Source organism: Nannospalax galili, unplaced genomic scaffold, assembly GCF_000622305.1.
Source record: "Nannospalax galili isolate Female #2095 unplaced genomic scaffold, S.galili_v1.0 scaffold417, whole genome shotgun sequence".
NCBI lineage: Eukaryota > Metazoa > Chordata > Mammalia > Rodentia > Spalacidae > Nannospalax > Nannospalax galili.
The window spans coordinates 2,835,913-2,860,450 of record NW_008340785.1 but is presented as its reverse complement, the minus strand read 5'-3'; the positions used below and the strand labels follow the sequence as shown (position 1 = coordinate 2,860,450).

The 24,538-nt window shown below is 39.3% G+C and overlaps 1 protein-coding gene across 3 annotated transcripts in view; it reads right to left on the bottom strand.

Annotated features, from left to right (window-relative positions):
• The window catches only part of Man1a1 (mannosidase alpha class 1A member 1), a 200,700-nt gene that overhangs the window by 5,086 nt on the left and 171,076 nt on the right, over window positions 1-24,538 (bottom strand). For all 3 annotated transcript variants that reach the window (XM_029564805.1, XM_029564806.1, XM_029564807.1), the window contains 4 exons: window positions 24,023-24,116; window positions 15,724-15,839; window positions 9,588-9,807; window positions 8,670-8,842 (listed from right to left, as the gene is read on the bottom strand). In XM_029564805.1, coding sequence (XP_029420665.1) covers window positions 8,670-8,842; window positions 9,588-9,807; window positions 15,724-15,839; window positions 24,023-24,116 — 603 coding nt within the window. The remainder of the gene's footprint in view (window positions 1-8,669; window positions 8,843-9,587; window positions 9,808-15,723; window positions 15,840-24,022; window positions 24,117-24,538) is intronic.

The window sequence follows — 24,538 nt, the reverse complement described above, 5'->3', positions numbered from 1 at the left end:
TTTTTTTTTTTTTGTGGTCACCATGCTGTATATCGCCTCTAAATCTAAATCTAATCTTTTAGCTGAAAACTTTATTCCTTTTGTCCAGTATGTTGCTTTGCCCATCACCCCCAGGTCCTGGTAACTACCACTCTACTCTCTGCTTCTATTAAGTTCTTTACTTTTGTTCTTAAAGTTGATATTTTAAATTTATTTTTATTTTTTTATGTGCATGTGTAGTTTGAATGCACAGATGTAAGGGCACCATGTGCATGCGACACCCAAGGAGGTCAGAAGAGGGCCTTGGATCTCCTGGAACTGGAGCTTATGGATTGTTGTTAGCCATCATGTAGGTGCTAGGAACTGAACCTGGGTCCTCTGCAAGCACAGCCAGTGCTTTTTGCCACTGTGTTATCTCTCCAGCCCCAACTTATTTAATTTTCTTCAGCTTCGACCCAGAAGTACTGTCATACAGTATTTGTGTCTTTCTGTATAAGGCTTACTCAGGATAATGTCTTTCAGGTTTATCCCTGTTGCTTCCAATGGCAGAATAATTTTTTACTGTAAAAGGCTGAATAATATTCCATTGTACATGTATACCACATCCTCTTTATTTCTTTATCTAGTGATGAGCACTTAGGATGTTTCCTTATGTTGGCCACTGTGATGTAATGAATGTGAGATTGAAGATATTGCTTTGAGATTTTATTCAGTTTCTTTGGATATATGCCCAGAAATGGGATTGCTGGATCATATTACAGCTTTAAGTTTAAAGGAACCTCTATGCTGTCTCCCATGAAAACTATACCAGTTAACATTGCACCAATAGGGTACAAGTGTTCCTTATATCATTTGTTACCTACCCCCTCTTTTTAATAATAGTCATTTTAGTAGAAGGTGAAATTTGCATTTCTCTGAAGATTTGATACTGAACAATGTTTTATATACTTGCTGGTTATTTGTATGTCTTTTTTTTTGGAAAAAAGGTTATTGAGGTCTTTTGCCCATTTTTTGTCTTATATTACTGAGTTATGTGAGTTCACTATATATTTTGGATAGTAACCCCTCATCAGATACAGCTATGGGGTATGCTTATACAAAATAAAATAGCTACAACATTACTAAGCAGTAAGACCTTAAAGGAATGTCATCATACAGTGGACAGAGACAAAGGCCACTTGGCAGTACATGGTTGAAACTATTTTCTACCTGTAGGTTATCCTGTAGGTTATCTTTTAGTTTAGTTGATTGTTCTCTTTGCTGTGCAGAAATGTTGTAGATTGATGTGGTCCTGTGTGTTTTATTTTGCTTTTACTGCTGGGGGTGTCAAGTAAAAAAAGTCATTGCCAAGGCCAATCTCAAGAAGATTTTTCCCCCAGTGTTTGCTTGTAGGAGTTTCATTCATTTCAGATCTTATATTCAATTTTGATACATCTTGAGTTGTCTTTTAAAATGACACCAAATCAAATGCTTGTCTAGTTATTAAGCATATTCCCTTTTAGTCAAGTTATTTTTCATAACCACATTCTACTAATCCTATTAATGGCAAAATAAAAACTTCCACAGTGAAAACACTGCCTTCGGAAAAGTGGTTCTAATTCATTGACTGTTGTGATGGTTAATCTTCACTGTCATCTTGACTAGATTTAGAATCACCATGGAAACACGCGACATGTCTGTGAGGGTGTTTACAGAGAGATTTAACTGAGGAAGGATCTATCCTGAATGTAGGCATCACCAACCCATGGGTTAGGGTCCCAATTGAATAAGAAGGAACACAGGGGAAAGCATGACACCAACATTCATCTCTCTCAGCTTCTAACTGTGGATGCAAGGTGTCCAGTTACCTTATATTTCTGTTGCTATAACAGAATGTGGGCTGTAGGCCAGTAGAACCAATTATTTGCAGGAGGATTAAGCCCTACAGTGCTTGAAGCAGAACTTAATGGGCCACTTTAATGGGAGTTTGGAAGACCAGAATGCTTAGAGAAATGTGAACAGTGGAGGCTCAACTCATGAGGTTGTAGAGATGAACAACAATTCTATTGGGAACTAGGCTAGAGGAAATTCATGTTATATTCTGGCAAAGAATTTGCCTGCATTGTGCCCATGTCCTGAAAATTTGAATGAATTTGGAATTCAAAAGTACTGGGCTAGCTGGGTGTGGTGGTGCATGCCTTTAATTCCAGCACTTAGGACACAGAGGCAGGTGAATCTCTCTGAGATCAAAGCCTGCCTGCTCTACATAAGAGTTTCAGGTCAGCTGGGGCTACAGGGAAACCCTGTCAAAAACCGAAACAAACCCCCAAAACAAAAGTGATGGACTACATTGTTTTGTGAAGGAAATTTCAAGACAGGCTGTGGCATGGTTATTGCTTAGTGTACTTACCAGATTTATGGTGAGAAATAGTAGCAAGTAGAGAAGAAAGATACTACAAAATGTGTAGTTTGGCAAGGAAGGGAGGGGTTTAAAGTTGTGGAAAAGAGGGTACAAAGAAAGCTGTAATTGCAAAAGAGACTGGTATATTTAAGGGGAAAGGTCACACTGGGACAGTGGGAAAGTTCCCTGAGGGCAAGACTCCAGAATTCAAAAGTTGGAACTTTTTTTTTTTTTGAGTGATAAGGCACAGTTAATAGAATATAAAGCTGATGACTGGGACAGCTACAAAGTACACAAAATAAATATAAGTGCATGGAAGAGGAACAGCAAAGACCACTAACCAGACAACTCCATGGGGGTGGGGACAGTGGTTTATTTGAGAGCAAACAGATTGCTGGGCTGCCTCTGGGGGAGCAGAGAAACAGCAGTGAGCAGGAGAAGTCAAACATCTTTTATAGGCAGTTAGGTGGCTGGGTATCTTTCTATGATGTAGGTTGGGCAGTTTACCTCAAGATTGGTTGGTCTCCCAATAAGCAGAGGGACTTGCAAAAATGCAAATTTATTTGAAAGTGTAAAGTCTGAACTGAGAATGCTGCTGAAGGGGTTCCCTGCAGGAAAGTAACTGCCTGGTAAACTGTTTTCTCAGGTGCAGCCACCAAGCAAACAGATCATTACAGCTGTGGTAGAACGGCCCAGATTACTTTTAAATTGTCAGTAGTAGTGTTTGCCACATGGTGCTGGTTTTGAAGATATGCAAAATGCAAGAGTTATGGGGTAATTTTGTCTTGCACCAAAAAAGTTCCAGAAAGTGTGACAGGACTAGATTCATTATAAGGAGATTCCAAGAGGCAAGTACATGAAACTGTGAAGGTGAAGTCACAATGGAGACCCCAGGGCGTTGGAGATGACAGAACCATTGGCCATCTGCTGAAGAAAGCTGTAGGCTTTAAGTGGAACAACAGAAAGAGACTTGGGGGGGATGTTAAGCTTAAAGGGGTAGTTAGCGAGTGACCCATGATGGAGAAGAAAGAGAGAGAGAGAGAGAGAGAGAGAGAGAGAGAGAGAGAGAGGTAGAACACATGTGCTGCAGGTTGTAGAACTGGTGAGCGAGGAGGGGTACTTAAGGTTTTTGGACCACAGATGATGCAAGACATGCAGCTGTAGGATTTGGTATTTTCCTGCTGGGTTTTGCTCTTGCTTTAATCTAGTCTTTCCTTGCTATCCTCCCTTTCGTCCCCTTTGGAATGGGAATGTTTACTCTATGTTACTGTTTATTGGAAGAATGTAATTTTTTTTTAACATTACAAGGACTTATAGTTAAGAGATTGCCTTAAGTCTCAGAACGGACTTAGGGCTTTTAAAATATGTGGTGTATGTGTGTTCATATGTGGGTGGGTGTACATGTGTGTGCATGTACATGTGTGTATGTATATGTGTGGAGGCTGGAGGACAATTTCAACTGTCATCTTCAGGAATACCACCCACCGTTTTTGAGGCAGGGACTCACTGCCTAGAGCTCACCAATCAGGCTACACTGGCTGGCCAGCCTGCCCAGGGGATCTTCTTGTTTCTACCTCCTCAGAGCCAGGATTGCAAGCACATGCCACTGGGCATGTGGGCTTTTTATGTGGGTGCTGGGGTTTGAACTCAGGTCCCTGTACTTTCTAAAGTGAGTGCTTCACCAACTGAGCCATTCCCCAGATACTCTCTTTTTCTTACATTTGTAATTGTAATCTATTTTTCAGGAAACCACAAGCCTTTCCATATTAGTTGGTGAAAACTCTCATTGGCCAGAGAAGGGGTCTGAAGGAAAACTAGGCTTTGCATATGGGAGCTCAGAATAGAAGAAAGAGAACGCATGCAGCCATTTGGGCTCATGAGCAGGGACACTGTACCTCATGCTCTGAAGATACTGATAACAAAGCTATTGACTTTTCATATCAGGGACAGAGGGCAGAAGAAAAGAGAAGATGGAGCCATGAGGAGAAGGATTTAATTGCTGGGTTAAAGAAAATCCAGCCAGCATGCTACAAGAACAAATGAAAGAGAAATTCTTCATGACTTAGTACTTTAAAAAAGCCTCAAGGAGCCTGGCGTGGTGGCACATGCCTTTAATCCCAGCACTTGGGAGGCAGAGGCGGCAGATCTCTGTGAGTTCAAGGTCCAGCCTGTTCGACATAGTGAGTTCCAGGACAGCTGAAGCTAAAGACTCCCCCCCCCCCAAAAAAAAAACCCTCAAGGAAAAGGAACAATAAGCTTAAAAAGATGCTTATATTAAACTCTAAATAACATACAGTAAGGCAAATGAGGAACAGCCCCAGAGAGGGCAGCTTCTAATTCCTATTATTTTTCTTTCCTTTTTGATATAAAGAGCTTTTTGAGAAGCAGCCAAGTACCAGATACATGGACTAGGCCAAAATTTATTTGTAAATGAAAAAAAAAAGTCAACATTTAAAATAAGTAGGTGAGCTTATTGTGGAACACAATGAAACCTTGTTTCCAGATATTTCCTTAAAACCACCTTAATCACAAAATCTTTTCTTGGTTGTTCCCTTTGATGTTCTTTGCTGATAAGAAGCTGAGAGGACCAGGTAAGTAGCTACCCTTCTCCCCTAGAGACATCTCTGTGAGTGCCTTCATTAAATAAAAAGTAGACAGGCAGACATAGTGGCATGAGCGTTCAGGAGGCTCAGGTCAGGCCAGTGAGTTAGAGGCTTCTAAAAAAAAGATAAAGATTTGCTCTGGGGGATGGACTGTGCATGGTCATCCTTTCCAGTTCATGCCTACTCAGTCTTTTTCTTCCATCAGTCCTTGTGGGCCAACAAGCATTAACAGTCAAGAACACAAAGTTGGGGGTGGGGTGGGGGCACAAACTAGATTTCCTGATTGTGGTCTCAGAAATCCCTTAATGTGAGCAGTGTCCTTCTCAACACTTGGTTGTAGTATGAATAAAAGAAGACAAAGAAATGCTTACCACAGTGACAAAAGCCTTTTGGCAGCCTTGCTATTTTCATTTCTTTTTAAGTTTTAGGTAAATAGAAAATAATTTACAAAGAAGGAAAATGTGGAAGACACTTTAAGCTTTCCAAAAATGAAGTACCTTCATGCTAAAAATCTAAGTGCATGATTGAAATACCCATATGCATATTACTGGAAATGTCATAACAAAACCTCTTGCTTTGTACAATTAATATACACTAATAACAAAAATCCCAAACAAAAGTCTAAATGTTAAGACTTTAGGAATGTTAAGGTGACAAACAGGTTTTCTTGGCCCTCATAAGACTCTGTCTCTACCAATTCAGATTCTGACTACCAATTTCTCAGCAGTGGAAGTGATCACATCTTGAGCAAATCATTACATTTGTCTGCTCTTGAGATGCTCAGTCTCTGGGCAGTTTTGTAAAGGTTTGTTACCAGTGAGCATATGTGGCTATGATGTGTTAACAGCAAGGACAGGACGTAAGAATGTTTATAGTGACCAAAGCTTTAATCAATGAGTAGAAGACAAACCTTACCCTAAGTGATGGTACCTTGGGCTTAGACAGGGGAAGCCAACAGCTTGCAGCATGACTTAGACTCTAAGTCAGGAAACATTACTGTGAGGCTAGGAAAGCATCCTCTCATCAGGGGTGAGGTGCATGGCCAATTCATGGAGATATCCAAGAGTGAATCCCAAGTGCTGAGGCTACTAAGGTTGCTTCAGTTTGGTCTGGATTCAAGGACAGAACACAAAAGTCCAGGCAACGTGAACATATCGAAGAGAGTTTGGAGAGAGGAATCAAGCCTGGGGAGGCAGAAGCAGGGAAAGCCAAATCCCTCTCTCAGAGTCAGAATGCCTGTGTGGAAAGGGTTAGGCCCTGGGCATTAAAGAGAACTGTGCAAAGGAAGAGAAAGTTTCATCGAAGTCTTATGCTTTCAACCAAGCTGGGATATTACCTAATCTGTCTGAATAAACACATACAACTAATATTCTGATAGACCTCATCTGCCAGCTGTCAGCTATTCAACTGGGAAGAATTCAATACAGTTCTTCTTGCTGTTCCCAGTTAGAAGTTATTTCTGTCAGGTGTGCTCACCAGGGCCTGAATGCCTGTGATCAGTGGATGGCTAGGCACCCACAAAGGGAGGCTCCAGTGCTGTATGCTGATTTATACACATTGTCCTAACTTACTTGCAATAATTATTAAGAATTTAATGAAGACATGGAAATTAGGTTTATCAAGTGCATCACTGGAAGAAGGCTGGGAAAGAGATGTATTGCTAGGAAGTAGGATGATAGGTTACAGATGTTATAGAAACCGGAAGCAGGGTGAAACAAGTACAGAGTGAAAGAGCTGACTCCACATGACTAACTCACAGGACTCAGGTCCCCAAGCTTACCCACTGAGACATCTCTGCAGTCTTAATTTTTTTTTTTGAGACAGGATCTCATGAGTAGCTAAGGCTGGCCTCAAACTCATTAAGTCGAGAATGACCTTAACTTTCTAATCCTCTTGTTTCCACTTCCTGAGTGCTGGGATTGCATATGTGCACTACCACATCCAGTTTATGTGGTTCTTGAATTGGAACCCAGGGCTTATGTGTGTAACGCAAGCATTCTTTGAAATGAGCTATATTCTGAGCCCTGGTGTTAGATTTGATGAAATATGTTATTCATGATGTTTCTAATTTAAATTGATATTTGCAGTTTAAGCTCATAATTCCTCTGCTTGCCAAATGAAAGTCAGATAACTTCCTATTACCAAAACTCAGATGAAATTAAAACCTACTTTTTAATTTGTTGAACAGGGTCTCCTAGCCCAGCCCACCTGGAACTCACTTTGTAGACCACGTTGGCCTTGATCTCACAGAGAGAACTTCATTTTTAACACATTTTTTCCAGAGAAAAAAATAAACATAAATTTAAACAAAGTGGAATCAGTATTGACTATAATTAGAAAACCTTGCATAGTTTACTTATAAAGTGCTATTACTTAAATATGAATAATGGTCTAGATTGTGAGTTCCAGGACAGTTGGGGCTACAGGGAGACCCTGCTTCAAAAAGACAATATAATATATATATATGTATATGAATAATGATTAGTGATAAGAAGCACATTAAGAGAGTGCTGAGGAACACTCATCAATGGCTCTCTAAGGAATCAAGTTTTACACAAGAGCAATATTCATTTTAGATTTCCTAAGAGAAGTCCTTTCTAAGGACAGTTTTTAAAGACAGCTAACAAAGAGCTCTAGAGAATGAGAGTGCAGTTAAAGCATTTGCTTTTTCTTATCCCCTGAGTTCCTCTTTCTCCTTTTAGAATAACAGCAGTTATTAGAATTAGACTCTGTTTGATGTGTATTGCTGAGGGCACCTCCTCTGGCATCCAGCACAACAGATTAGGGAGATAATTCTCCATGTTCGGCAGGAAGAGACCCAAGAGGCCACAGTTAAAATGCCACACTGAGATAGATGGAAAGCTTGCAGATGGTGTTTAGGGAAATCTGACCACAAAATGAGAACCCACCCCTAAAGTACATTTTTCTGTAAGTTCTTTCTGGATCTAAGTACCTAGCTCACTTTGAGTAAAAGCACAGACTGTCATTTTAAAACCCAAGGACCTATAGAAAACCTGAAGTGCTGACATCTAACAGACCACAGGGCTGAATATCACCAAATTGCCCAGTGTGGTTTGAATGAAAATGTCCCTCATAGGCTCCAAGTATTTGGATATTTTGTCCCCAGATGATGGTGCTTCTTTGGGAGGTTTTAGGTGTGGCTATCCTGGAGGAAGCACGTCACTGGGGGTGGGCTTAGAGAGTTCTTAAACCTTGCAGGATCTCTAGTTTTTCTCTTGCTTCCTGTGCCTGTGTGATGATGTGAGAGCTTAGCTTCTGCTGCTCCTGCTCCAGCCACCTCAAGCTACCATGCCTCCCTGCCATGATGGACTGTAATTCCGTTGGAACCATAAACTCAAAGAAACTTTTCCTTCTATAAATTGCCTGGGTCAGTGTTTCTATTACAGCAACAGAAAAGTGACTAATATATCCAGTAACTCTTGCTCATGGGAACTTAATGATATAACACACTTTTCTAGAGCTTTCTATCTAGATCTATTTGCTTTGATATCTAAGACTACTATCACACAAAGAAAAGCTAAAGCTCATGGTTGGAATGACATGACTGGAAATATCTGGTCTTGAATGGAAGAAACTCTGGCTAACACTATGAAAACCTCAGAAAAGTCGTTACACAGATTTATGGACATTATGAACATTTTTCACTGGGAAATTGATCTGTAAGTAACTTGAAAATTAAATGTCACCTCTACAGCTTCCCAGGCCCATGTCCTGTACTTGGGATCATGAGTCAGTCGCCACATGTACATATAGGTCTCGATGACCTCTGGCCGTAAGATGTAGTACTTTTCATTTTGCCTGGTGGCAATGGCTTCCACACCACCATCGAATCGGAAAGCTTCTGGTCCCAGTTTCATGACTAAAGCACAGGAAACAAATGAGCAGGAGTTACCATAGTGTCAACAACCTAAACAAAATTAGGACGTACTAAGAACATTGAAGACAGGTGTCAGAATGACTGGTTTAAGGGCTAGTCATTAGCATCATATAAAATACATAATACTCAATATACTCCTAAATTTTAGTCACCTAAAAGAGCCAATTTTAGAAAGTGGCAATGGTCATTTTATCTTCTTTCCCCCATTTAACTCCCATTCACCGAGCACCAACTAGGTGAGTATAAGGAGCCATAACATACCTTGTTAGGTAGTTGAAAGCTCAGTGACTGAGAATTCTGTCATTATATCAGAAAAGGCCAGTTATTTGTGCTTCAAATGTCTATTTTATAAACAGAAAGCTAGACACACAATTTCCTTTAAGGACTTTGGGAAAGATTAATAAATGGTTTATGAAAGTTTCTTTTTGTCCTGCAACAGAGACCCTTATTCAATGCTAATGAGCTAAATCAAAGGTAAATGAGAATGGCTTAACTCTTTACAGCCTACATTTTTATTACTTGACAAACTAGGGATACATATTTTTCTTTAAAAACAGTGACTTTTAAGTAAAAAATATAAATTTCTTTAGGGTATAGTCAGTATCATCAATTTCCACAGTTTATTTATTTATTATTTATCTTTTGACAGTGGCTATGGCAAAATTCTTTAGGGAATGAAATCACAGTATGGGGAATGAAGGGTAAATGAAGAATAACATGTACTCACAGGTGCGATTATAAGATTCATGACAGGTGCGGGCGATTTCAGCCCCAAGTTCAAGGTAGTGTTGGGCCAGGGCTTCAGGAGCTCCATCTGCCCCTAGTGCAAACATGCCTCCCGCAAAGCAGGTCAGGTGGCCCATCTTGTGTTCCAGGAGGCCCCCTTTCCACTCTGCGATATACGTTAGTCCACCGCTAGACTTGCGGATCAAGTGTGTCTCAATGGCCTGAAAATAAGATTTATTTTTAACACTCTGTAAATCTCTTTTCAAACTGATTTTAAACACTGTGGTATCATTGTACAGTTAATTACTTTTCCTTTCCTTTTTCTTTTTGAGATAGGGTTTTGTTATATATCCCAGGAGTGCCTTGATCTCACTATGCAGCAGCTTGCTTCAAACTCACAACAATCCTCCTGCCTTAACTTCTAGAGTGCTGGGATTACAGGAGTGTGTCAAAATGCCCAGTTGTATACTATAATTTTAATTAAAAAATATTTTATTTATTATTTTTATTTTATGCGTATGAGTGTATTGTCTGCATGTATGTGAATGCATCCGTGTCATGCAATGCTGTGGAGGCCAGAAGAGGGCTTCGGATTCTCCTGTAACTGGAGTTAAGAACGGTTCGTAGCCGCCATGTGGGTGCTGGGAATCGAACCCTGGTCCTCTGCAAGAGCAGTCGGTGCTCTTAACTGCTGAACCATCTCTACAGCCCCAATATACTATAATTAAAAAAAATTGTTATATGTAGCATTCCTTACAATCTGAGTTTGGTGTTACAAATCTAATTTGACCTGAAATGGCTGCCCTCTGCGTTCTTCCTCTCATCCATGCCTTCCTTATTCATTTGGTTAGAATAACAGGGTTGGCCTAGCCACGTTAGCTTTGTTTGGCCCATGACCAAACACTTGCAGCTCTCATTCCCTAAATGACCTTCCCTTCTCAAAGACAAGCCACTGGTGCTGTGTAAGAGTTGAGCCAGTGTATTTTGATGTTCACAAAGCTCACATCCCACTAAAGATGAAGGATAGGGCACGTTTGGGCCTAAGATCCAGGCCAGTAGCATTACTGTCCTCTCCATCCTAGGTTTGAGTGGGCTGTTCTGGAGTCAGATAAGGCTTCAGATGATCACTTTGACATTGTCCAGGCATGCCATAGGCAACTTATTCCGAATATCCCTAAGGCTCAGTATGCTCATTCATATGAAAAATGCTATCTACTGAGGACTCTGCAACATTTTGTTTATAAAGCAGTCAGTATTGCAACTAGCACCTGGTAAGTCATTTATTTATATCACCTATGTGGTAATGAGAAGTGGAATACAGGATCTGGGGAGACGGCTTAGTCAGTAAAGCATGAAGATCTGGTTTGATCCTTAGAGACTATGTGAAGAAAGCTAAGTGTGGTGGTGCTTGCTGAAATTCTGGAGTTGGGAGGAGACAGGCAGAGCCCTGGGGCTTGCTGACCAGCTAGTCTAGCTCTAGGCCAATGAGAGACTGTCCCACAAAACAAGGTAGATGGCTCCTGAGGAACAACACCTGAGCCTCTGGCCTCTGGCCTCTACTTGCACACATGTGCAAGTGCATGTGTCTACTCCTATGTACTTGCCCATACACATACACATACAAACACACAAAGAAATTAAATCAAGTTCTTTCCCGTTTATTCTACTGAGAAACATATTATTGTATAATTAGTGTCTTTAAAACAAATGAAGATGTTTAAGAGATATTTACAAAAAAGATTTATAAATATATTTTATTTAGGCCCAAGAATTGCTGATATTATAAACAACTAGATAAGAACTAAAATATTGCGTGTATTGCCTGCATGTAGGTAAGTGCATCCGTGTTGTGCAATGCCTGTGGAGGACAGAAGAGGCTGTTGGATCCCCTGGAACTGGAGTTACAGACAGTTGTTAACTGCCATGTGGGTGCTGGGATTCGAACCCGGGTCTTCTGCAAGAACAGTCAGTGTTCTTAACCACTGAGCCATTTCTCTAGCTCTAAACCTTGTATTTTAAAAAGCAAAAAGTATGAGGTATGTTTGGAATTACTAATTTCCAGTTTCCTTAACAGACAGTGCCCCACCCCATTATGTCGTCATAGAAGGAAAAGTGTGATGATGGGTCTGCAGCAGTCACTGCTGTCAGAAAAGGAAAGGTTTTTCAGGAAGCACATTTGGCAAGAGGAGATTGAGAAGAATGAATGAAAAGGAATATGCAGGCAGATAAAACCTTTCCTACCTTTATTAGAAGCAAACAAATGAAACTGAGAAAGAAATAAATGAACACACTACTGTGCTCATTAACTGTGGTTAAGCTAATTTTATTGATGGTTTAGTTATTACATTAATATTTCATTCTCATTTAATGCAACTGAATATCTTAGCTATTTACACTTCTCATAACATAAATTGCAATAAAGTCCCTTCAAGCAGATACTTGTTCATCACCCAAGAAATTATTCTTTCTACATGGCAAGAGTAATAGCTTTTGAGTACAGATTAGAGAAACATTATTACCCTGTTATGGATACTGAATAAAGTACTATATTATTTTTGGCATGATTCTGACCAACTTGCTACCTCCTAAAATAAACTATGATGAAGTTTTAAGACCAAAGCAATGGTTTTGTGTGGAAATGCTAAAATGTTTAAATATAAACTATTGTGTCAAACCTATGGGAACTGATTGGGAAGAAAGAATATAGTATTTTCTGTGGTTTAATCCTTCCATCTTTGAAATGTTGTTAGTTTGCTGAAGTCTCTGGGCTGCTAAATGTCTGATATATAATCTGCCCATGTACCAATCATGTACCACTGTGGATTCTTAGTGTGGTGTTCAGGTAGGGCCATAATAACCGGCCGAGAGCTCAAAGTATTGTATTGCTAAACCCAAATTGAGATGAAATGCTTTCCAAATCCACCTACAGCTAAAACAGAGTGACCCAGTGACTCGACTGTTCAGAACAATAATATAAGGCATCTTCCGCTTGATAGTGATATGTTTTTGTTTTATAGGGTGGGTTCTTGTCATGTTTCCCAGGCTAGCCTTGAACTCCTGGAGCCAAGTGAGCCTTTGGCCTCAGGTGTGCATTGCTGTTTCTGGCTCATAATCATTTTTAATAATAAGATTTTTATTTATTCTTTGAGAATTTCATACATGCATACAACATATTTTGATCCTCTTCACTACCCATGCCTCCCCTCAGCTCCTTCTGGATTACCTTCCCTGCCCGTTCTCCCTCCAGCTTCATGCCTTGTTTTTAAAAAATAACCCACTGAGTCTAATCGGTGCTGCCCATATGCACATGGTATGGGCTCATCTGCTGGAGCAGGGGCAGCCTACCAGAGTCCACACCCCTGAAAACTGACTCTCCCTCCCTAGCAGCCATTAAATGCAAACAGCTCTTCAGCGAAAGTGGGGCTGTGTGTCCCTTGCCGTCTAGGCTGGAATGCTGACTGGCTTGATCTTGTACAGGTTCTTGACAATCTTTTAAAGTACAACTTAGCTAAAAGAAACTTTGCTACCTATAGGACTCTGCCGCTTTCAAACTCATTTTTATTTGTTCTAACTTTGCTCTCCAAGTTGAAAATATACAATGGATTGAAAATGTTTTTACAATTAAGAGAAGCAGGGAAACACTTTGCTCATTTGTTCTTAATGGGTTTTCCTGTCAAGGGTTTGTCTAAACAGAATCTACTAAGCTGTGTGGGTATAGTTCTAGAAAGGGGGAGGGTTGGGGGATATTTCAAAGAGTATTTCAAAACAGCCTTTCTTGGAACACCAAGATCTTATAGGGCCACTTTAAAATTAAAATGGTTAAAATGTCTGCTGGGATGGGAATTAGAAGATGACACAATGTACACTGTACTGAGGTTTAAGATTAAAACCTGAAACCTCACTGGAAGGAGGGAAAATCAACCTCATAAGAATGGGGTTTTCTAATGTTACCAAATGAGGACGAGGCTACAGGGACCATATCCCAGCTTGTATTTGGTGTTCACCATGAGCCTTAATAAAAGCTGTGCCAATATAGGCCATGTTCTGATGCTTGTTTGTACCAGTGAAGGGCTGCATATGCTTTGCTTAACTGAATTCTCTATTGATGGAGGGAGGAAAAAACCCAAAACTCAATCCAGTAGACAGGTCAAAGCAAGCTACACTTAATATTTAAGCAAACAAATTACCCAAACCTCCTGTTACAGAAATAATTTTAGGATAATGGCTAAAATCAATGGTATTAAAAATTTTTAAATTTGGGTGTGGTTAAGTGCGTGCCTGTAATCCCAGCACTTAGGAGGCTAAGGACAGGAGAACCAAGAGTTCAAGGTCATCCTTGGTTATCTACCAAAGTTCCAGGTCAGCTCGTTATACCTGAGACCCAGTTTCCTATGAATTAATACTGTGTACAAACACATTTCTGAGCAGTCAATTAAAAGGTCAATTTTCTGTGAATTTAGCTACATTTTTATAACAACACTCAAGAAAATTTGATAATAATATTAATAACAAAAGCCGGGCATTGTGGTGCAAGCCTTTAATCCCAACAGTGGGCAGGCAGAGGCAAGAGGATCTCTGTGTGTTCAAGGTCAGCCTGGTCTACACAGCGAGTTCCAGGTCAGCTGGGGCTCTAGGGAGAGCCTGTCTCAAAAAAACCAATGTGTGTGTGTGTGTGTGTGTGTGTGTGTGTGTGTGTGTGTGTGTCTTCCTCATCAGATCCCTTTTTGCAGTGCTGGGGTTCAAGATCAGGGCCTTGGGCAGGCTGAGCCAGATTTCTACCACTGAGCTACATCCTCAGCCCCACTTCATATTCTTAATCACAAAGGCACCTGATTACACTAAAAAGCTTTACTCCTGAAAAATTGGGTATATATTAAAATATTTCATTCAAAATATTTTTCTTATATTTACTTTCTAATCTTATTTTAGTTTTTAGTTGAGGTGTAACTGGAGGCGATTCTTAGTTTAGTTTTATACTGGCCATCTCCTACAGTTAGATATCTCTGATTTACCTTTCCAGTTTATAGTTTGTAAATAAACACTTAAATGTCAGAGGGAGATTTGTATCACAAATGCACCCATACTAATAAAGTGAAAAGGGACAAGTGTTGATGCGAATTTTAACTTTAATTCTATACATAAACTTCTGGAAGTCAGCAACCTTATCTATAAAATGGGGTTAATAAAAAAAAAACCAAATTAAAAAAAAAAAACAAAAACCAAATGAAGCAAAACAAAAACAATAACCTAGCACATCACTTAAATGTATCTCCCTAACATGCTGCTTGACACATAGTAGGTAACTCAACACACACTTGTTCTCTTAGTGCTCCTGCATTGTAAAAGACCCTTGAAAACTATTGAGTAACTTTCTTAAATACTAGTTAGTTCTGATTTTTAGAAGTCTGTTCCCTTATAGTATTTCCCAGACATCTCTGGAGACATCGGGGCTGTCAATCATCTTTGGCAATTTTAACTTAGACAATTTGCAGAATATAAATTCAGGATTCTTCTCCCATAATTTTAAGTGTAGCTATAATGAAGAAACACGTGCATTGCTTAGTGAAGGGGTTATAATCTGAGCAATGTGCAATTGGGCAATTTTACTGTGTGAACATAATAGAAACATTGCTATAAGGTTAGTATACAATATCATCTTCAGAGAACACTGTCTATAAAATGATCAATTGTTGACCAGATTATTATGTGGTATATAACTATATTTTTTAGGCATGTGACTTTTTTTTTCTTTTTTTTTTTTTTTTAATTTGAGACAGTCTCACACTGTAGGTCAGGCTGGCCTGGAACTCATATAGCCCAGGCTGACTTCAAACTCATAGCAGTCCTCCTGTCCTCACCCCCCCAAGTGCTGAAGTGAAAGGTGGGAACCACCAGGTCTTGCTAGATATATGACTCTTAAATGAGGCTTGAACCATATAATAACTTTTCACTGCTCTGTTAAAACTAAAATCATCAAGTCTGATTGCTATTGTTATAATTATATTGCAGACACTGAGCTCTCCCTAACTGGAAATACTTTACAAGCCACTTGTAATCTATTTTTTCATTAAAGCCTGATTAATATGCAAGTTGTAAGTTAGAGCTGACTGCTAAAGATGGTTTAAACATTGGGTTACCTGAACAGCATCAAAATACATCTTCTTAGCTTCTAGATCTGTCTTGTCAGACATTAACCATGCCTTGAGCAAATACTCATAAAAGCTGTCTCCAAGTCCTCCAACTGACACATGATCTGAAAAGAGAGGGAAATGAATTTCAGAGTGACTCAGTTTTTAATTCAGATAATGCAGCAAAATCACATTACCACTAGGATGCAAAAGCCCACTTCAGCTGCAGCTCAGTGTAACATTTGAATTCCAAGTCTCTTATCTTCTGAAATGAACAGATGGGCTGGAAACTCATGTGCTATGCCCTTAATAATCACCAGGGTCATTTTGTAAACACGATGAGAAATTATACGGAGACACTTCTAATTCTAAAAATCTGATTCTAGTAAAAACTGCCAAATTAAAATGTTTCATATTATATATTTAAATATTTTAATTTCATTTTTATCCGAATAATAGAAAACTCTGTCAAAGCTATGGACATTAGCAAATTAAAGAAATGACTTGCAATAAACAAGAAGCTTCCTCAGGGTTTTGCCAATGTCATGACTATTTGGTAATTTTTCTGGCATTATAGATCTGAAGGGGAGAAAATGGATGGGGCAGGTACAGTAAGAAGGAAGACTGTGCAGAAGTTTTTTCTTCTAATGCTTCATTCTCACGACTCCATTGCCATTTACTATGGCACACCAACTGCAATGATTACTCCAACCTTGCGCCTGCAGGTGGGCATCCTTATCTTTAAAGCATATTTGCTTACAAAACCACAAACACAATCTATTTGAAATACCATTCCTAGGAGTCAGAGAACTTGAACATTAACAAAATGGACTTTTAAGTTTAAGAAAGCTAGCTAAGCTTGAGCCTGGGAGTGAGTTAGCAAGCACTCAAAACTAAATTAACCTATTAAAATGAAACATTTATTTGTTGACTTGGTTATAAGAGTTAGGGTATCTATAGCTCTAAAGAAATGTTCTGATGTCCAGTCAATAACTCCACTTGGATGCCTATATGGCTATCTAAAATTGAATATGCTAGAAACTGAATTCATTATTTTTATCTCTTCAACCTCAGTTTTTTCTCAAGTCTCCATCTTTGCATTTATACAAACTGGAATTCAGGGAGTCATAAAGCTGGGGATGTAGCTCAGTGCAGAGCACTTACCTTGACTACTTTAACTGCCTGGATTCAATTCTCTAGCAAAACCAACAAAACAAAGAAATCAAGTGGTCATTTTAAAATTCTCTGCTCTGATTCCTCCATCCCATATGCATAAGTTTAATACAGTTTAAATATTGATGACCTTGAACAGGCATCCTGGGAACAGTGCGCATGGGTTCTGCCTTTTGTGCTGTTTCTACTTTAACCCATTACCTGATATACTGAAGGTGATGATTCTAATCAAATTTCTGCCACTCTAGCAACATTCCTGGATTATTAACTAAATAAATAAAGTTGAATTAAAGTGAAGGAGAAAAAAATGGCAATCTCTACAGACAAGGACAATTTGGTCCTCTGGCAAACTGAATTAATGCAGAGGAGACCATTTTAATCATGAGGGTTGAATCTGATGTTAGAGAGTCTACTATACTACTACGACGACGACGACGACGGCTACTACTGTTACCACTCTCAAATCCTCTGAGTCCTCTCTGTTCTCACCAATGCAGTCCTGGCTCAACCATCACTACACCTGTCCTGATTAGCTTTGTCAACTTCACATTGCCTAGAGTGACTTGAGAAGAAAGTGAAGCATCACCTGTAGGCACATCTATGGGGAATTTCCTTGACTGCAGGAGGGCACCCATTGTGGACAGCGCCATTCCCTGGGCTGGTGGGCCTGCACTATATAAGAAAGCTAGCTAACTGAGCCTGGGAATGAGTTAACAAGCAACATTTCTTCATGGTTTCTGCTTCGAGTTCCTGCCCTGACTTCCTTCAGTGATGGACTGTCATCTGGAAGTACAAGCCAAATAAACCCTTTCCTCCCCTAAGTTACTTTTGGTCAGAGCAACAGAAAGGAAACTCCAACAACTACTGCCTGTGTCTCTGCAGTGGCTAATTATCTTATTTCTGGCTTTCACTCTCATAAGAGTGTGCTATTTCTACTTAAATTTATTAAAATTGAATAGCAAGTTCAGTTCTTCAGTTATCACAATGATCAGTAGCTCCATGCAGCCCTTGTCTACTGTGCTGGACATGAAGGGACACCACTTCCATCCCTGCTGTAAGCTCTATCGACAGGGCCACCCAACCCACATACACACTCCTCCAGGCCAGCCTCCTCACACATGAGTCTGCTTGCCACTTGCTCAAGGCCAATTTATCCTTGGCTCTGGGAACCAGAGAGGTTTTTCATGATCTCAGTCTCCTCTATGCCATTGTCACTTGTTCTCTGCACACTTGTTGCACAGGCTTTCTTTCGGTTCCTCAGTTTCCATGCTCCTTGGGGCTTCTGCAGGCCTTGTTTTCTCTGGCTGAAATGGACATTTCCAGAATCACACAGCACTTCCTTGAGATCTTCCCCAACATCCCCTACAAGGTCCTCTAACGCCATCCTAAGCTTCTGGACAGCACACATATACCACACTTGCCCTTTCATAATGTGGGCAAATTACCTTGCCTTTTCCAGCAGATCATGATCCAAGAGAGCAGAGACCAGGCCACTTATGTTTTCCAGTCCACACTGGACCCTGGAAAGCATCTTTCATTCAACAACCAACTGATGACTCAATCAAAATTCTTCTAAGTCAATGCTAATAAACACTGTACCTATTCATGTCAATAGGGTCCTAACTTTAAGTATTTAAATATGTACTTTTCTTACTGAACAAAATCCAGAATTACATGATTTAAATTTTAGGTGAAAATATGTTTTTAAAGTTGTCAGTCTAATTCTTAAAATACCAGCATATGACCTTTACAGTTTCCTAAATAAATTACCACAGAAACCCCTGACATTTGCAAACTAAACAGACTAAGTAGGATCTCATCAATAATAAGCTCTGTTGTTCTAAGCATGATCGTGAGAGACAAACACAAGTGATGCATGGTAAAGCAAACCGCTGTCCAGTTACTGTCAAAATAACAAGGACTAAATGAAGTAATAGGGAGCGATGGCCACAATCCAGATGTGTCCTTCAGAGTCAAAGCAATGAGAGCAGAAAACTAATAGCCAGGAGCAGCTTGGCATTTTCTACCTTGGGCTATGATTCTGTAATAATGTAGGAAGCAAGCTGGACATTTGGAGTTCATTTAAAGGGAAAAAGGGTTATAATAATATATTTGTTTTAGTTTATTTTGATGTTTAACTTTTCCATTTTCTAGCTATCAAAATTTTACCAATGGCAAAAAAATTATAAAGGAACACAGAGGTGCAACATATGTTTTTCATAATTTGGCATTAAGCTTTCCTCAGGAAGGGATGTGTTGGTATAAGACTTCTGTGTAAATTCTTGGAGAACTTAGGAGATGGAAGTCTGTTTTTTCATAAGAACAGGAACATCAACTCTAGAAAGAACCTACATGGGATTTTTATCTCCAACAGCTGTAATTGTAATGCTCACTGTAGTCATTTAAATCCTATGTTCTCTAAAAGGGTAAATTATGATTTTCTTCTTGTTAGGAATAGGTTCCACAAAATGATTCCTGATATCTCAAAAAGAAAAATCAAAAACAAACAGCAAAAGAATCATAATATAGGGGGATCACAATAATCAACATTTTTTTCCTTAAGTTTTTGCAGACTTCATTTGAACCTGAATTTCTCTGTTCAAAGCAATCCTTCAATGATATTAATGACCTCATAAACAACCTCCCCCCAATACCCACACCCACATGTGCACATATTAGACAAATCAGAATGAGATAACTGTTCTATGTGTGGACATAGAGCTTCACATCGAGCATCAATGACCACAAAATCTGTTCATCTTGCCAGGGGAGAGGATACCGCCCCTTTAGCCACAACTAAGAAGCAGAGCCAACTTTTATAGGAGAATAAGTACAAATATTGCTGAAAGAATGAAAGATCAGATACAAAGTACATGAGTACTCAAAATATTCAGTAAACAAACATTGAGTAGGTTCAAAGTACTGTGTACTGGGTTAACAAACACACATATGACATGGTCACCAACCTCTAAATCTTTGCATACCTAGGAAGATGGGTGTATGTGAGTCACCGGGACAAGACTATGAGCAGAAAGTACCCAAAGGACTAGGCTGGAGAGTTAGAAGTAGAGGAGTGATGGATGCTAACATTCGCACCAGGGCCCTGAAGGAGGAGGCTTATAGAGGAAATGGCAGTTGAGCTGGGTCTTAGCAGCAGTAGGAAACAAAGGAGCTAAGGAAACAGTATAAGCAAAATCCTAGAGACGGCCATGAAGCCCTGATTAAACAATAAAAATAGAAGGGTGCCTTCACAGCTGGAACACAGAATGGAAGATCGGGGAGAAACAGACACCAGATTCATCAATCCTGTTTGTTTTTCCATCAGAAAATTGGCCCATAAACAACCCAAATATAAAAGGCTCTTTGTACCAGGAAATGTGGCCAGATATATAGTATATGGGTGACCTAAAAGGTGAAGCCAGGATTTCCTGTTATAACTGGCTCTTTCTGTCCCTCAGGTGGATCTTTTTGAGTTTGAGGCCAGCCTGGTCTACACAGTGAGTTCCAGGACAGCTAAGGTTACAGGGAGACCCTGTCTCAAAAAAGACAAAACAAAAACAAAAACAAAAACAAAACAAACAAAAAACAAACAAAAAAACAAAACCCTGAAGAATGTGTTTATGTGAGTAGTATCTACCAATATTCACCATACTGGACTACTAAAACAGAATTTAATAATGTTCTTGCTGATTCATTAAGAATATTAGTTATATCCATAAACAGATATTTTTCATAAAAATGTTATCAAATTAGTGGAAAAACTGATATTATTTTACTTTTTTGCCAATCTCCTTAATGTTTGCTTTCCTTACTGGATGCTCCAACTTTGATCCATTATTACACATTGCTTTGCTTAAAATATACAAAGAAAAGCCAGCCTTATGTAGTTTTACTATTGGAAAAAGGAAGAGGGTCTTAATTATCTTATCATGAGACTGGAAATACAGCTCAGTTCCTAAATTTGCTTTCTATTGTTGTGATGAAATACTCTGACCAAAAAGAAACTGTGGAAAGGTTTATTGTAACTAAATGACAGTCCATCATTGAGGAAAGTCAGGGCAGGAATTCAATGCAGGAACCTAGAGGTAACAACTGAAGCAGAGACCACGGAGGAAGGCTACTCCCTGGCTAGCTTCTGCAGTGGGCAGGGCCCTCTAACATCAATTACCAATTCAGAAAATGCCTCACGGATATGCCAGTCTAATGGAGGATATTCCTCAACTGCGGTTCCCTCTTCCCAGGGACTCTAATTTGTGTCAGGTTGACAAATACTGACTAGCACAATTCGGTTGGTAAAGTGCTAGTCACACAAGCATGACCTGAGTTTGATCCCCCAGAACCCACATTTTAAAAAGCTGGACATAGTATCACATGTTTACAATACCAGCAGTGGGGAAGTGGAGGCAGGCAGGTTTGTGGGGCTCTTTGGTCAGCCAGCCTAGTCCATTCAGTGAGTCCCAAAGACAGTGAGAGATCCTAAAGACCCTTTCTCATAAAACAAGGTGGTTCTTGAGGAACTATTCTTCAGGTTGACCTCTGGTTTTCTTTGTCTCTCTGTCTCTCTCACACACACAGTCTTTTCAGATACTTATCTGAATATTTTTCTTTGCTATTAAAACTCAGTAAGTGGTATTTAAATGGTTAAAGTTTTTTTTTTGATGGCTAGCTGCAAATGTAAGATTAGAAATTATATCAATAGAGCTGGAGAGATGGCTCAGTGGTTAAGAGCACCAACTGCTCTTGCAGAGGACCCAGGTTCGAATCCCAACACCCACATGGTGGCAAACAACACCTTAAAATATTTAAAATAAAAAAGAAAACTTTTGTACTTTTGTTACACTAAAATCTACTGACTATCTTGCACTCTGAGTGTGTCATTCTGTCATGCATGTGCATGGTTTTATAATAGTATGTACAAGTAATTTGGAAAATGTAGGTTTTTCTAACTTATGTAGATAAGCATATCTAACTTATGTAGATATGCTCTGTTGACACATTTCACTATACAGTATAATAAAACAAAACAAAACAAAAATCCCACCTTTGTTAATGTAACCACCAATATTATCAGAAAACAGAGTCAAGCTTAAGGTGGCATATACAAGTTTTCTAAAATTCTAATTTTTATTTAGAAATTTTCTAGAAATTTATTTTTATTTTATGTGTATGAATGTTTGCCTGAGTGTATAAGTGCACCACATGAGTTCACTGTCCACAGAGGCCAGAAGAGGGCATCAGATCCCCTGGAACTGGAGTTACAGATGATTATTAGCCACCATATGGGTGCTGGGGGCTGAACCAGGATCATCTGAAAGAGCAGCCAGTACTCTTAACCACTGAACCATGTCTCCAGCCCCTAGAAACTCAAAATTTAATACCACTGGTGCAAACACTATTTCGTTTTTGAGAACATGTCTACTAACTATCCAAGCAAAAAGCTGGTTGGTTTTAGTTGCACTTTCAAGTAAAGATGGTGACTCATGAAACAGTATCAGTAACAATAAGCAACAATAGTCTTGAAACCCCAACATGAAATCTTTTCCTCTATACAACTGTGATTTTTTTTCATTATGCTTCAGAATTGCTTTCCAGGTACTTTCATTTCATTAGAGAACATTACTGTGATGGTTAATATTGATCGTCAACTTGACAAGATGTACAATCATCTAGGAAATAAACCTCTAGGGAGTGTCTAGGTTGGGTTAATTGAAGTGGGAAGGTCCACCCTAAATGTGAGCAGCACCATCCCTGGGCTGGGACTCAGGACTGACTAAAAAGGACAAAGCAAGCTGAGTACCAACATTCACCTCTCTCTGCTTCTGGACTACAGATGCAATGTGACCAGCCACCACAGGCTCCTGCCACAGTGATGAACTGTTCCCCAGAACTGTGAGCCACCACAAACCTTTCCTTCCTTAAGTTGCTTTTACTAGGCATTTTGTCTCAGTACCAAGAAAGGCAACCAATACATTGACATACACTGAAGTGTTGGCGTTTACTAGAATCAATAATTATTCTTCTGTTTCCTCAAGTTATTCATAATTGAAACTGCCATTTCTTTAAACTGAGGTCAAAGACCCAGGGAGTATTAGCAGTTGTTGGTGTCTGCCTTGATTCTCATGAGGCTTCTACGTTTTACCCACCATTGCTCATGCAATGTATCACACAGGAGAAAGGCAGGAGGAAGTCTCAGTATTCATAAATGTTTGACCTTGTGGGCACCCAAAAGGTCTCAAGGACTTCCAGCAGGATCTGGAAGACCACTCTGAGTGGGAGCTCTCCTTATGGACCTAAAGTTTAAAGTTTCAATAGTTAGGGTCTTCCTAGCTATTACCAGAATGAGACATGGAGTTTTGCATTTTTTTTTCTACTAACCTACTCTTTAAGGGAAGTACTTCTAAAATAGCAGTGAGACATAATTATCTATGAATATGCTATTTAGTATAAAGAAAAAGCCAAAATTAGAGTAAAAATTTAAGGCAGTGTGAACACCTTCACCACAGCTAAGCATCTCACTTAATATTCTCTACTTGATTTCAATTGCTTCTTAACCTATCACAGTTTTTCCAAATTAGCTGAGAATATTTCTTTTATTGACTCCCAGGCCTTATGCCTCTGCTTAAAACTGTCTGAAGTGAGGACTTCTGGCAGTAGCAGTTCTCATTAGAAACTTATTCCTATGCTAAATGTAACATACTCACAAGAAATCTTTATCTGGTGCTTAAAATTAAGAAGAGAAAGTGTTCTGTCTGTGCTTCCAATTTCCAAACTCAATGCAGAAAGAGAAAATGCTAGAAGTGGAACGATCCAGTTATTACTCTGAGCAAAACTCTCAAAGCCATCATCACACAGGAACATGCTTTCCTTCTACCCACATGAACAGCTCGTTGAAGTCCCACACTACACTGGCCAGATCTCCCTTTCAATAGCTTCAAATGTGCTATGTCATCAGACTTACAGCTATCTGTAGAAAACAAGCTGTCCAGTTTCCTGGTAACACTGTCTTATCACAGAGGGCTGTTAAGGAAGCACTCCCTTTTCTCAACATTCCTCAGTAAGCACTGCACTCCTCTCAGCAACTAGCACAGTGCTGGGTACCACGAAGAGAGAAAGGAATGCTGAACTTTGGACTTACGTTGACCCCACTGTCCACTACTGGGATTCAGATAGTTAGGATAAAGGCCTTCTGGTTTTTTCAGTTTGTTCAGTACTGTTCGAATATTCATTACCTACAAAAGAAAAGAAAATGTTGTGAAAAATCCAAGAAAAAGTTTACACAACATTCTTTTTCTTGATTGTATTTGCTAATTCAGAAAAAGTTGATAAAATGTTATAGAATTATGAGCGTTGTGACCATCTTATTATTATGACAAAAATAATAGCAGTAGGTACCTATAGCCATACAGCTAGACCTGCAAACCCCAATCTAGATATTAAGGCTGTATCACTGGATAAAACAATCACTATTCTTTTCGTAGTTTGTATTGTAATGGAATAATATCGAGACTAAACAAATATAAAAGTCTTTCAAGACAAGATAAATACTGTGGGGAGAGAGAGAGACAGATGAGAGATGATAGAGAAATATTTGGTAGGTGAAAGGGTAGGTAGGTGACCGAGAGGATAAAGTTTTCATGACAGAATATCATGT